General features: G+C 38.5%; 2 protein-coding genes across 2 annotated transcripts; both read left to right on the top strand.

The window, feature by feature from the left end:
* Positions 1 to 723: 723 nt before the first annotated feature.
* Positions 724 to 3,869, top strand: LOC137963038 (beta-galactosidase 7-like). Its single transcript, XM_068810221.1, has 9 exons — positions 724 to 819; positions 910 to 1,326; positions 1,400 to 1,594; positions 1,681 to 1,768; positions 1,854 to 1,972; positions 2,061 to 2,425; positions 2,525 to 2,855; positions 2,930 to 3,240; positions 3,322 to 3,869. The coding sequence occupies exons 1-9, from the start codon at positions 724 to 726 to the stop codon at positions 3,707 to 3,709; spliced, it is 2,310 nt and encodes a 769-aa protein (XP_068666322.1). The 3' UTR covers positions 3,710 to 3,869.
* Positions 3,870 to 4,411: 542 nt separating this feature from the next.
* Positions 4,412 to 12,963, top strand: LOC137963049 (ABC transporter I family member 11, chloroplastic). The gene is made up of 11 exons (XM_068810233.1): positions 4,412 to 4,488; positions 4,572 to 4,626; positions 5,088 to 5,167; positions 5,309 to 5,360; positions 5,518 to 5,651; positions 5,775 to 5,886; positions 10,763 to 10,849; positions 10,967 to 11,015; positions 11,292 to 11,376; positions 12,086 to 12,211; positions 12,546 to 12,963. Exons 1-10 carry the CDS (start codon positions 4,412 to 4,414, stop codon positions 12,162 to 12,164), a joined length of 810 nt encoding a protein of 269 aa, XP_068666334.1. The 3' UTR covers positions 12,165 to 12,211; positions 12,546 to 12,963.
* Positions 12,964 to 14,245: the final 1,282 nt, after the last annotated feature.

Here is a 14,245-nt window from a genome sequence, read left to right as displayed (position 1 = left end):
GTGGTGAGCTTCAACGACCATTGGGAACGACATTTGGGCTATTTGGCAGTGTTGGTTTTCGCTTTTTGTGTTCATGCGCTTGTTACGGAGGAAGAGTCAAGAGAGAGGAAGAAGATAGACGATCCAAAAAAATATGGTATGTAACTAGCAGAGTATGATGCACAGCATATCTAACACGGATTTGTGGGGATAAGTTCCTTTTTCAACCATTTGAACCGTCGCTTGTGAGTTGTATAGATAATGATAGATGTTTATAGTTATAATCGGATACTGAAAGATTTGTTATCTTATCCCGTATCCCATTTTATTTGAAAGTTGAAACAGCTGCTTCCTTCTCTCGCCGACTGCTATTTAATGGAAGAGCAGCGAGCAGAAGCTATCACTAAGCCTTCCAGTGTCGCAACTGCTACACAGTTTCTCCATCTCAGTGAGGATGGGATCTCTTGTTCTGAAGTTTGCAGTTTTGGCTCTTCTTTCCTGTGCATCGTTGGCAACAGAAGTGTCTTATGATGGAAGAGCCATAAAGATCAACGGCGAGAGAAGGGTTCTCCTCTCTGGTTCCATTCACTACCCTCGTAGCACTCCTGAGGTATATTTTCAATTTAATCTCCTTCATTTTTCCATGCCATTTTTTCTGTCTTTTCTCTCCCTTCATAATTCATAACTCACCTCGTTACCTGCACTCTTTTCTCCTCACTGAATTCCTTTTTCATCTTTGATTAGATGTGGCCTGATCTCATTCAAAAAGCCAGGGATGGCGGCCTTGACGCGATTGAGACCTACGTTTTCTGGAATGCCCATGAACCCCGTCGCCGAGAGGTTCGATACTCTATTTAACATTGAAAATCTGGCCCCTTTTTCACCATTTTGTAAGTATCTTTGACGAGTGAATTCTCCGTTTCTGAGCAGTACGACTTCGAGGATCGTCTGGATCTTGTCCGATTCATAAAGACCGTGCAGGATGCCGGTCTCTACGCTGTTCTGCGTATTGGTCCTTACGTGTGTGCAGAGTGGAACTACGGAGGATTCCCAGTTTGGCTGCATCAAATGCCCGGTATGGTGATTAGAACAGACAATGAGATGTTCAAGAACGAAATGCAAAACTTCACCACTTTGATAGTGAACATGATGAAGCAAGAACAACTGTTTGCTTCACAAGGAGGCCCCATCATTCTCGCTCAGATTGAGAACGAATACGGAAACGTTCAGGACTACTACGGAGAGGCTGGGAAAAAGTATATTCAGTGGTGTGCAACAATGGCTGAATCATTAGACATTGGCATCCCATGGATTATGTGCCAGCAACCAGATGCTCCAGTTCCAATGGTACTTGCTCACAAGCCTAGTTATGTTTAATCTTATGCATTTAATCTAACCTGCTGCGATGTTCAATTTATAGATCAACACTTGCAATGGATGGTACTGTGACAACTTCACCCCAACCAATCCCAACACTCCAAAGATGTGGACCGAGAACTGGACTGGCTGGTTCAAGGCTTGGGGAGAGAATGACCCACACAGGAGGGCAGAAGATGTGGCTTTCGCTGTTGCAAGGTTCTTCCAGACTGGTGGAGTCTTCCAAAACTATTACATGGTAAGATTTGGTGATTGAATGAGAGTCCTTCTCTTACAGGACACCCCGATTCCTGAACCCATTACTTCGCTTCAAATAATCTACAGTACCATGGTGGCACAAACTTTGGGCGAACAGCAGGAGGTCCATACATCTCCACTACCTATGACTACGATGCACCCCTTGATGAATACGGTAATCTACAGTACCAGTAACAATATGTCGCTTCATTGAGGTATTTACGCAAACAGTTCTTAGCTGAGTTCCATGCATTCTCCAGGTCACCTGAATCAGCCTAAATGGGGCCACTTGAAGGAACTTCATGCTGTCCTCAAATCCATGGAAAGGGTTCTCACTCACGGTGATAATGTCACCACTGACATGGGCAATGGAGTTTCTGTAAGTAACCTATTATTTTCTATATTCTTCCAGGTTTCTTTTCTTTACAGAAATTTTTATCTGTTTCTATTCCGTGTTGCATCTTCAGACCACTGTGTACACTGAAGAAGGTTCTTGTGCGGCTTTCTTGAGCAATGTGAACACCACAACAGATGCCACAGTCACCTTCCGTGGAAACCAATACTCGGTCCCTGCATGGTCTGTTACCATTCTCCCCGAATGCTCCGAAGAGGCTTATAACACCGCAAAGGTAAGCACTCAGACTTCAGTGAAGGTCAAGCAGCCTAACATGGCTGAGGATCAGCCCGAGCAATTGAAGTGGGAGTGGAGACCTGAGCGCGTCACTGAGGTTCTTAGAGGCTGGGGCGGCCGTGATTCTTTGACTGCTTCTCGTCTGATGGATCAAATCACAGTCACTGGAGATGCCAGTGATTACTTGTGGTACATGACCACGTAAGTATTTTCATCCTTCTTCTACCTTAGTTTCTCTTTTCTCTAACCAGTGATTTGAATGAAAGCCATAGACACTCAATTTTCTCTCCGGATTTTCAGTGTTCAGATCGAAAAGAGCGATCCCATCTTCAACAAAGAAGTGACACTGAGGGTGAACTCAAGTGGACATGTCCTCCATGCATTCTTAAACGGAAAATTTGTAGGCTCACACTATGGGCCTGCGTATGGAAAAGTCAATTTTGTTTTGGAGGCTCCTATTCACATTACACAAGAAACAAATCATTTGACTCTGCTCAGTGCTACTGTTGGCTTGGCCAACTACAATGCTGCTTTTGATATGTTTTTAACTGGCATTGCTGGTGGTCCAGTCCAGTTTGTCTCTGACGGCAAAGTTGTCAAAGATCTGTCAAAGAGCCAGTGGACATACAAGGTAGGTAGTTTGTCAAAGTTGTCAAAGCATTTGTTAAACATGCCTTTTCTCACTCTCTCTCTTTATATTGACAGGTTGGGTTGGATGGAGAAGATCAGCAGCTTCACTCTGATGTGTCCGAACACAAATGGCAATCTGAGAATCTGCCCGTCAACAAAATGATGATTTGGTACAGAACAACCTTCAAAGCTCCTCTTGGTTTGGAACCAGTCGTGGTGAGTCTCCAAACCATGGGTAAGGGGGAAGCTTGGGTAAATGGACGCAGCATTGGAAGGTTCTGGTCCAATTTCTCCTCTGCATTGGAAGGATGTGGTGAATGTGATTACCGAGGTGGCTACAATCCAGGCAAATGTGCAATCGAGTGTGGACAACCCACTCAGACATGGTATTGCCTTTCTCTACTCTTCCTTTCCTCCACCCTTCTCTGCTCTGCTCTGCTCCTACTTACGTTCGAGTATTTCTGCAGGTATCATGTGCCCAGATCGTTCTTGAAGTCGGATGGCAACATTGTGACCTTGTTCGAGGAATTCGGAGGAAACCCAACTGGAGTTAACTTCCAGACAGTCACGGTGGGAACCGCTTGTGGGTCTGTTCCAGAGGGAGGCCTCTTGGAGTTGTCTTGTTCAGGTGGCCGATCCATTTCAAAGATCGAGTTTGCGAGCTTCGGTAATGTGACAGGCTCATGCGGGTCATACGAGAAGGGTGGTTGTGAGTCTAAAGAGGCAATGGCCCTGGTGGAAGGGAGCTGCTTGGGTAAAACAAGCTGCTCAATTCAAGTGTCTGAAGGCAATTTGGGGGCGAGCAACTGCGGCGCTGATGTCAGTAATAAGCTGGTGGTGCATGCCGTCTGCTGAAGCCTTTCTTTCTTTCTTCTGAGAATGTTAGGATTTTTGTTCGATAGTTGAAGGTGCCATGGGACACAACTCATGTCCGCAGAGAAGAAGAGAATTGTGGGTTCATTTCACTCTTGTTATCTTTATTTATTTTTTGATAAATAAAAATTATTTGCCCTTATTTATCTCATTCTCGGTTTTCTTCTCTCCCTAGATCATTCAAGCTCCAACCAAATTGGGGTGCATAATTGACACTATCTCATCCTCTTATTACTAGATCCATACCCAAATAAGTCATCAATAACATTGTTCAAACGATAACCCTCTATGCATTGCCATAGCTAATTAGAATAATCTAAGCCATTGGCTCTTCCGATATTCATATCTCCGTTTTGATTTATTTAATAAAAAGAAGGGAAAATAAATTTTCCATCACTTTCTTTTATTATGGGGTTGTTCTAATGTTAATTAGGAATTCAATCAACAAAGATCTGGCAAATTTATTATTATTTTACATGGATATCCTTTTGCAATTGTTGAACATTTTGGATTTGTAAACTTTTTGTGAAGAATGAACAATCGCTCGCTATCAAGTATATAAACATGAACTCAATAATTCGTAATTCACAGTAGTTTATGAAACGATTCCAGGCGTGTGTCGAGTAGACGTCCGGCCCCTAAACATTGGACTCCTATACGAGCACCAGTACATCAGAGAATGAAATGGCAGCCTACTCTCTCCTCCCAAGGTATCAGTCTTCTCCAACAAGGATCGAACTCTTATCTAAGCCATCGCACCGGTAAAATCCTCTTTCCTTCAACTAAAATTTTCTTCTCTTCTGCTCTTTGTTTCTTTACATTTCCTCAATTTCTGCGTTCACAGCGTCTATCGAACCTCCCAAGTTCTGAGAATTTCGTCGCATTATACATCATTTGAAGTAAGTAGGCGTCTGTTTTCTCACAGTTAGTGTATATTTTTTTTTCTTCTTCCTGGTAAAGCCCTTTTCTCTCCCCGTTTAATGCTTATCCCGCCATATAAAATTCAATTAATTAGTGCATAGCAGTTACTAGTTTTATTCAGTATTGGTCTTGTTATACCTAGGGAGATGAAATAGAAATGTGGTATTAAAACTGATAATGCTGAATTTTTAATATTTAACTTGAAATGTCTTGGCGGCCGAGTTCCAGATACATGCTGGGGAGAGGCTTTGTGCTGGTGAACTTCTTAACGGTCCTGATGATATCATGTTTACTTGATTATATTTTCTAAGTAGTGCTGGTCTCCTGATGTAACTCTACATGGTTGTGATTTCTTCAATTTAATTATTTTGTATGAGATTTTATGTGTAAGATGAGATATTATGTTAAGTTTCTTCTAACAAATGTTGGTTTCTTTGAGGTGAGGGATGTTAGTTATAGACCCCCAGGAACTCAGCAGAATCTTCTGAATGAAGTCAGTTTTTCCCTTCCCGAGAAAAGGTAACTGTGATGGCATTTTCATTCCCTGCTTCTATTTATAAATTTATTTTCCTACATGTGTCTAACATATGAGCTATTAATAATTATGTTATATGTTTAGTTTCTATTGGAAGGCCTTCTCAATCTTTTTGATTTATGCCGCTTTGGTTTGATATTTGGAAGGAGTGGCAGTGGCAAGACTACCCTCTTGCAGGCTTGCTTCTTGACTTGTTCTTTATTAGATATTAATGTTTTTTTTAACTACTGAAACGAGAATCATTTATAGTGGTGCAGGGCTAGGCATATTAAATATTAATGTTGACTGTAGTCTTACGTTCTGTATTTGTTTTCTGATTATTTACTTGGTGTAGATTCTAGCTGGCTTATCCAAGCCAACATCCGGGTCAATACATATTCAAAGATTTACAAATGATGGTAAACCACTCCAGCCTCCTGAGGCATTATCCCCTCAAAGGGTTGGCATTGTTTTCCAGTTTCCTGAGAGGTATTAAATGGATAGTATGTCTCCCTTTAGTCATGAATAATTATTCATCTTTATAATGTTTTTGTCTTTAGGTATTTTTTAGGAACATATTAATCTGTAGTTTTGTTACATCATGCTCCTTAGGTACTTTTTGACAGAGAGTGTGCTAGAGGAAGTTACTTTTGGGTGGCCAAGACTAGCAGATTTTCCAGTGAAAGAGAAGCTTGCTTCGAGACTTGAAGCTGCCTTTCGTTCGGTAGTCAAGCTCTTTTTTAGACTTTTTCATGTTTATCATTTTTATCTAAATTTCTGGTCACTCTCCTTTATGATTTCTGCCTCCCTTTTCCTCTTTCACATTTCTCATAAAAAAGAAAGGTGGAGAATGATAACAATGCAAGTTTTAAGAAGATTGAAAAAGAGAATGGGCAAAGCACTGTTCATGAAGCACTGTTCCCACACTTTAATAACATTATGGAGTTGAGATCCAATTATGACCTTACTCCCTTTATGTACAATTACATTGGGATGGACAAAAATGCCCTCAATAACTCAAGTAAACAGATTAGAAAGAGATAAGGTTTGTACTACCCCCACGTGTGTGTAATAAAAACCATCACTTAATTACAAAGATACACATATCTGAACTATCTCTCAACACTCCTCCCCAAGTTGGAGCAAATATATCTAAGATGCCTGGCTTGTTACATAAGATAATGAATTCCTTTTTGCCGAATTTTGGTGAAAATGTCACTAATTTGTTTAAAATACCGAACATGGGGAGTATAAATCTTTCCTGCCAGTACCGCTTCACAAATAAAGTGATAGTCAACTTTTATATGTTTAGTTCTCCTGTGAAAAATTATCACACTACATCTGCATAGATATTATGAAACCAAACTCTTCAGTCAATCCTTTATTTACATCAACTCACAAGCTGTGTATGTCATAGCTCTGTATTCATTGTCACAAATGGATCTACGATTGATTATTTTTTACTCTTTCAAGTACCAGATTTCCTCCTATAAAGGTATAGTACCTGCTGGCAGACCTTCTATTAGTTTTACAGCCTGCATAATCAGCATTTGAATATCAAATAACCTCTAAATGCTTGAGAGAGCGAAAGTTCAAACCTTTCCTGGAGCTCCTTTAAGATACTTAAAATCTGTACAACTGCCTCATAATGTGTTTTTCAAGGTTCTTCCAAAAACTAACCTACTCCCACTAAGTAAGAGTCTGGCTGAGTCACTGTAGCATATAAGAGCTTCCCAACAAGTCTTCTATATTTCTTTTTATCCTTCAGTTTGGAGCTATTTTCCTCATGTAGGTATGGCTGTAATCCTTTGGTGTACCTACTGGTTTGACACCCAATAATCCAGTCTGTTGCAACAAATATGTAATGTATTTGCGTTGGGATAGCACTAACCCCCCCCCCCCCCCCCCCCCCCCCCCCCTATAAGCAATCTCAATGCCTAGAAACTATTGCAACATACCCATGTCTTTTATCTAAAAGTTCTTCATTAAGTATGATTTGGTGTCTCCAATGCTTGCACTAGCACTATCAGGTATAACTATGTCATCCGCATAAAAAATTAGAATTGCAACTCTAGTTACCTTTTGTGCAAACACTTGAGTGATCCAAATAACTCCTCACAAAATCAAACTCCATCACAATTTTGCTGAACTTTTCAGACTATGCGCATGAGCTTTGCAGACTGGTAGATGACAAATTATCAAGAAAAAAATTGGGAGAGAGGGTTGTGTACAAGATCTAATACTCAGATGAGGATCCTCAGAAATGGGGGACGAAGGTGGAGACATTGCTGAAATAGGTGTGTCACCATCAATTGAGGGAGCTCCTAGATCGGCTGCAGGCTGTATGCTTTTGCCTTTGTGCCTATTGACCTGTAGTGGTTTTGTGGGCTTGTTGTGTTCCTCCCTTGCCATAGGGTGAACCAAAACAGGAACAGGAACAGGAATAGACATGGTGATATCAGTAGTTTCATCCCTTGATGCTGAAAAATATGATTGTTGCTCAAAAGGTAACATCAACAGAAATATACATCTCCTTCTACAAAGGATCATAACAGTTATAACTTTTTTTATTTCTAGAGGACCCACAGAGCACACGTTTGATATAATGGGTAGAAAATTCATCTGTTTGAGATTGAAGGTTGTGAATGGAGCACACAACCAAACACCCTAGGGGATACACTTGAGATATAGGACCTTGATAGGGGAGCAACCGTTCAAGACATAGGAAGGAACTGTGTTTGTTAAATAACATGTTGTTAACACCACTTCGCCCCAGTAAATTTTGGGTGCACTCTTATGATATAATAAGGTACAAGCACTGTCTAACAAATGTCTGTTTTTCCTCTCTGCTTCTCCATTTTTTAATGGAGTGTACGCACATGAAGTCTGATTAAGACACCATTTTCAGCATAAAGGATTTAAAAGACAAGCTGAGAAACTCCTTTGCATAATCCAAATGTAAAAGATGAATGTTGGATGAAAACTGAATTTTTATTTTTGAATAAAACTGTTTGAATACATCAAATATTTCTGACCAGTCTTTCAATAAGAAAAACCAAGTGACTTGACTGTAATCATCAACAAAAGGAATACAATACTAATAACCTATTAGACTTTTGACTTTAATTGGTCTCCATATATCAGTGCACCTTTAGATACCACTTTCAGAGGGATGAGTCACAGCTGATTCTGCTCGTTGTAAGGCAGCACATGTTTCTTCAAAGGAAGGAGTGGTGCTGTCCAGCAAGTGAGCTCTAACTGAATCATACTCAGGTCCGAGAGTATTCAGCAAACTCACTTCTTTGAGATTTTCCCTCTGTTTTCCTAACACCTGTTCATCAAAAATAGTAGGGTGATATTGAAGTAATTCTTGCCACAAAATGTCCTTGTCACCAATTATTTCAACCGGTGGGTTGTCACCTCTTTTCTAGTAAACAATCTCACATACAAATAAGAAATCCTCAACATATTGCATGCTTTTTTTTTTTTTTGAAAGAACATATATTGCATACTTGAGAGACTTCTTTCTCCAGAGTAGCCTAGGTGCCCTTAGCAGTCTTATCCTATATCACCTGGTTGACAATCGTAGACTCCATGCTATTCAACTGCCAAGCCATGACTGTATAATTGTCATCTTCCCACTCTTCAGTTTTTGGATTTTGAGGATCAGTAGTCAAAAACTTCAATTTTCCTTTAAAACCAAGGAAAATTTGTACAGCTTGAGCTCACACAAAGTTCTTCCTATTTAACTTGACAGATGTAATTTGGGTGATATTACTATCTTTCTCACCCACTTTCACAGGTTTCATATCAACACTGTTAGCCATTGTAGGGCTACTGTTTTGACTTGATCATTCAGCACAATAGGGACACCTCAACTTCTGCATAGGATATAACTCACCACCTGAATTCTTGTTTAACTATATTTCAACCCAGCAGCCCATCTAACGTTACTTCTTAGGAATGTGACACTAGTTCTAATGCCGAAAACAGACAATACAGCAAGAATCCCCCAAACAGAGTAATTGCAGGTAGTAGGCGGGCAATATAGTCCTCTCAGACCTCTGAGACAGGACAGGCAGGCAGTAACAATTCATAATCAAATTGTAGCAGGTGCTTAAGTCATTACCTTAAGGAAATGAAACAAAATCAGCAATCTGAAGGCTACACAGATTAAGAGAAACTTCTTCTAGGATATTGCAGGTCTGGAAAAGTGGAAGAAGGACAAAAATAAGAAGAAAGATATAGAAAACTTGAATTAAAATTCACCTAGATGTATCAGACTACACTTTGATACCACGTAGAATGCTAAAAATTCAAAATTTGAGAAGACTGAGAGAGAGAGAGCGCACTGTTCACTCAGTACTGTTCATGCAGACTTGTTCACGCACTTTAATAAGGTTGTTTAGTTGAGGTCCAATTACAACCTAAATCCCTTTAAGTAAAATTACATTTGAATGGATAAAAATGCCTTCAATAATTTAAACGAACAGATCAGGTAGAAAAAAGGTCTAAACTACCCCCATGTGTGTGTAATAAAAAACATCACTTAGTGACAAGGATACTCATAGATTAACTAACTATCTCTCAACAAAAGGAAAATGGTAAAATCCTGGACGCTTTTATGCAACACTTAAATGAACAGGAAGAATCATCAATGGGCTTATTTGCATGAGATCAAGGGCAATGAAGTAGCAAAATGCATAGGTGGCTTTGGATTTTTATGATACATGATGATTGAACATAGAGAGAGACCTTATGTATGTGCTTGCCTGGGGCTTTAGATGAGTAACAATATTTCCTTTTTCCCTAGTAACCTGTGGGACATCTAGGCATCACCCATGAATTTTGCAGATGAAAATTGGCTTGTTTCTGATTTCATTTCAAATAAAAAGTTTTAATGTAGTACCCGGGTTAGCAGGACTAGGGGATTGGTTTTAAATTGGATTTCATATCCCACTTCTTTTAAAGTTAGGGTTTATCTTAGTATTCAATAAGTTATAAATGAGTGCCTACAGGATTGAATAAAATTTCTGAATATTTGGGTTTAAGAGATAATGGAGTAGTATCAAGGGTGCACTTGATGATAAGAAATGCTTATTACCATGCTGCTAAGTTTATCCAGTAGAATTCGGATTGAGTTTGCATAGGACTTTAGTGGTTGGTCACATTACATTATCTTAGGTGGACATTTGGGGATTAGATTTTCAACATTACGTTAATTCATGCAAAGTTTATGTTAGTTTATGCATCATTTTGCACAAGAGCAGAGAAGCGTGAGTGAAATGATTATTTTACCCCTATTAGTGTCACTCCCTGGAGAATGCAATCCTAGTTAAGTACTTATTGGGGAGAAAGGATTTGGGCTCATACAAATAGTAGATCCATTTGGAAATGCAGGCAGATGCATTTATGTGATCAACAAAAGTCTTCATAAAAAGATGGATTGTCTGGGAAAAATGGCAAAGGAAGTATTAACAACACTTTGTTTTTCTTTTTTTGGCATGGTAAAATATCAATATTCTGCATAAAAATTAATTTTTCTTTTTGAAGGCAAAAAAAAATCATTATTATAGCTCTTGGTATTTGTCAAACCATAGGTTGGAATGAGGGGGATCTCCTTGGATAGTGATCCACATTCTCTTAGTGGGGGCTTCAAGCGACGTCTGGCACTGGCGATTCAATTGGTATAGACTCCTTGTTGATATTTTTCAAGTTAAAAAATGTTGACTTAGTCAAATTTGATAACTTCTGTCTGGTCTTTTCTGCTCTGTGGCACAGTTCTGATATCTGCATATTTTCAGGTGCAAAAGCCAGATTTATTGCTATTAGACGAGCCTTTGGCTGGTCTTGGTATGTATGCCTTCATGCATAAGCTTACTTTGTTCATACTTAACAAGTAATTCACAACTAGAAAATGTGACTTAGCTGACAATTGTGTCAACAAGAATTGGTTATACCTAAATATGATTTTTACGGCACTAGTTTTCACATCATACTTGCTCCTTTTAACTTTTAAAGTTCTTATTAGTGCTCTTTGTGCAGTAGTTTTTAGGTCTTTTTGTTTCAAAGTTTCATTCCCTTTATCTCAATTAATCATTCTGTGTATTTTTCACTAATCATGGTTAGATTGGAAAGCCCGTGCTGATGTTGTGAAATTGATAAAACAGCTGAAGAGAGAATCGACAATACTGGTTGTCAGTCATGACCTGAAGTAAGCACGTCCCTTTTTTATGATCATACTTGCTGTTGTTTCCTGTTGAAGTGCTACCAAATCTTAGCGTGAGTACACTAAAGGGGATTTTGTGTTGGCATGTAGTCCTTTCTTAAAAAAGCTTTTCAAAGGAGAAGTTGGCATCTAGTCGTAATACAAAAGTTTATCTTCTTTTATTTGTTTTAAACAGCTTTGATGTCCTTAAGATAGAAGTAGCAATAAAAAAAGCAAAAAAAAAAAAAAAAATCGGCAGTTTGTTGATATACCGCAACTGCACTTTTTGTTTTGCAAATTAGCCTTTAACTTGATCATCTTCTCAATGTTTCCATTTTACACAATAAAAAACTGTCACATTTTACTAAAAAAAGGAGGGTCACATTATACAGCTTAACATCTAACAGCAACACAAATGAAGTTTTTTTGGGTGTTTGAAAAGTGGAGTAAAAGGTTTGAGTAAAACTTCATGACAATTAGACTCCAAAATCTTATCCTTACCATCCAAAGGTAAAAGGAGAGAAGGCTTACCCTTGCTGTATTTGTTCTATTCTGCTGTTTATTAGTTTATGTCAAATCAATCTTGGAACACTTTCAATTTTTGATCTTCATCTTTTATTACATTATAACTTTTAAGTAGAATTCAAGTATCAATGAGAAAATGAAGTATGCATGAATTTTTCACAAGCATTTTGCTTTGAACTGGACTTTACAGAGAACTGTCCTCTCTTGTTGATCAGTCATGGCGGATGGAAATGGGAGGCGTTCTGAAGAAAGAGCCTCTACCAGTTTAATTCTGCTCTATCATTTTCTCACTGGATTAACATCATTGTAACTCGAGGTATAAGATTGCTTCTTTGGAAACATCAGGTATTTCGATTGCTGAGATTGCTTCTGCAATCAAGTACGCCACAGTATCATTCTGCAATAGGTGAAATAATTTTTACTGGTTTCCACTTGTATAGTTCATTTTTTTCTTTTTTTTGGTAAGAAATTGTATAATTTGTTTATGTAGAGATGCCTAGTCTCCTTTCATTGCTGATTGTAGCCTAAACGTCTTCAAAATTGATCATCCACATAGTAATATAGAAGTTGGAGATTCGCTCATCAGATATTTGCTAAAAAGGAATGTGCAGTAAGCCATTTCTGTTAACTTTCTCTTCATACCTTTGCAGGTTCAATTCAGCTCCAGCAAATAAACGAAGTCCAGGATAAGCACAACACTTATCCACCATCCTGACATTCATCACCATACCCATCTGTTAGAACAGATGACAGAACTTCACCTGATGGCAATGAAATTGCTGAATGCAGCAGAAGGGCTCCATCGTGTGTTGTTGGATAAGGCAAAGTTTAACTATCATGACCTGTTGTGGAAAGACTCCAGTGTGAGAATTTCTTTTGCAGGTATTTCTTTTGAATGTTGTCACCTTCACTGTTTGGAGATTGGATGAAGAGCACAGAAAATTATTAGTAAGTTACTAAATTTTACTTACAGATAGAGGGTTGTCTTGAAACTGGTGCTGTTGGACATTCTGTTTTCAAGTGCCAGAGGTGATGTTTATGTGTTGCATTCTTATGGGGTTTCAATGAGCTAGCACTTAGCATTATCATGTCTGTTTTACTCCTATTAAGATTTTTTTAAAATATTAAATTCATGGTAACTTACTGGTAACATAGCAAATAGAAAAGCAAACATTTTGCTCCAATGTTAAAAATAAGATTTCTGAGAAGAGGAAAAGTAAATTCCTTAAGGTCATACTAACAGGACATATGAACACTTTTTTTCTTTTCTTGTAATGATGTTAGGGTTGTGGATTGAGCTTTTGGTTCAAGGGCGACTGGGTGTTAGTGCCAAGTCTTAGATTCAAGTTCTCATTAGCGATAATGGGGTATAATAAACATGCAAAAAATAAAAATGTTGATGAGGTAGGCAAGAGGCAGGAGCCTCAGCAGGTATGAGTTACAAACATAGTTGCCCATCTGATTGCTCCTTTTGGACCAACCTTATATGTTTGATTGGCAAGTCTCAGAAGATCTAATAATGATTCTTTCTCTCAAATTTAGCAAAGGTTTTATTTCAATTCCTGGAATGGGTATCAACTAAGCATACCATCCAAAACTACAAATTTAAAATAGTTGGAATAAATTTGAGATTCTTTATTGTTGTAGCATTAGCCCCGTCTTACTGCTGTTGTCTATTTAACTTGCACAGAAATGGAAGACGCAAACTGTACCTTGATCAAGTAAATTATTTACTTGGGTAATGTGTTAATCTCTCATTTCATGAAACATTGTTCTCTTAGTTTTATTGTTCATTTTTTATCAGTTTGTATCGATACATAAATAAATAAGATATTTTAGGAAGGACAAGACTTTGAAATATTCTTTAAAGATAGACAGGTAACTGTATATGAAAGGATTATGAAAGATTAGCCATCTATAGGACAAGCAGCTGGTTCCTATTGAACTGTTTCAACTGGGTTAATTCAAGTGCAATTGGTTTAAGAATTAAATTTCCTTTGGTTTATAAAGGTTAAATTATCTCCGCTTTCACCCTTGTGACATGGGTGCATGTCTATTAATTGATATCATCAGCTCACACGGATATTGGGTAGATTTTTCCAAATTAACGGTGTTGGGTATGTAAGACGGTTCATGAATCGTCACCTAGACACTTAGGTGACCCATCCGTTGGACGATTTTTCATTGATGGTGGTTGCCGGTTACGACCTTTTAGTTTCCCATCGTTTGGTGGTTTTCTTTGATGGAGAGGAGCCTATAAAAGAGGGTTTGGTCTAGCAAAGGTATGAAGAGGTATGCCTGAATGTTGTCATCGACGAACCTCTGTGATAAACGAGACATTCTGTTCACC

This window comes from Aristolochia californica, unplaced genomic scaffold, assembly GCF_029961685.1.
Source record: "Aristolochia californica isolate CCGP_79_NKW_82.1479 unplaced genomic scaffold, dmAriCali1.0.hap1 SCAF_1, whole genome shotgun sequence".
Classification (NCBI taxonomy): Eukaryota; Viridiplantae; Streptophyta; class Magnoliopsida; order Piperales; family Aristolochiaceae; genus Aristolochia; species Aristolochia californica.
Note: the sequence above shows the minus strand (reverse complement) of the source record. Positions and strands in the feature narration are given on the sequence as shown.

What these genes read in the sequence shown, in the direction of transcription:
- LOC137963049 (XM_068810233.1), top strand. Translation starts at nt 4,412, where the DNA reads ATGGCAGCCTACTCTCTCCTCCCAAGGTATCAGTCTTCTCCAACAAGG. An exon ending in CGCATTATACATCATTTGAA is followed by an intron (nt 4,627 to 5,087) that starts GTAAGTAGGCGT and finishes GGTTTCTTTGAG; the next exon opens with GTGAGGGATGTTAGTTATAG. An exon ending in TGGCACTGGCGATTCAATTG is followed by an intron (nt 10,850 to 10,966) that starts GTATAGACTCCT and finishes GCATATTTTCAG; the next exon opens with GTGCAAAAGCCAGATTTATT.
- LOC137963038 (XM_068810221.1), top strand. Translation starts at nt 724, where the DNA reads ATGTGGCCTGATCTCATTCAAAAAGCCAGGGATGGCGGCCTTGACGCG. An exon ending in ATGAACCCCGTCGCCGAGAG is followed by an intron (nt 820 to 909) that starts GTTCGATACTCT and finishes GTTTCTGAGCAG; the next exon opens with TACGACTTCGAGGATCGTCT. An exon ending in ACATGGGCAATGGAGTTTCT is followed by an intron (nt 1,973 to 2,060) that starts GTAAGTAACCTA and finishes TTGCATCTTCAG; the next exon opens with ACCACTGTGTACACTGAAGA.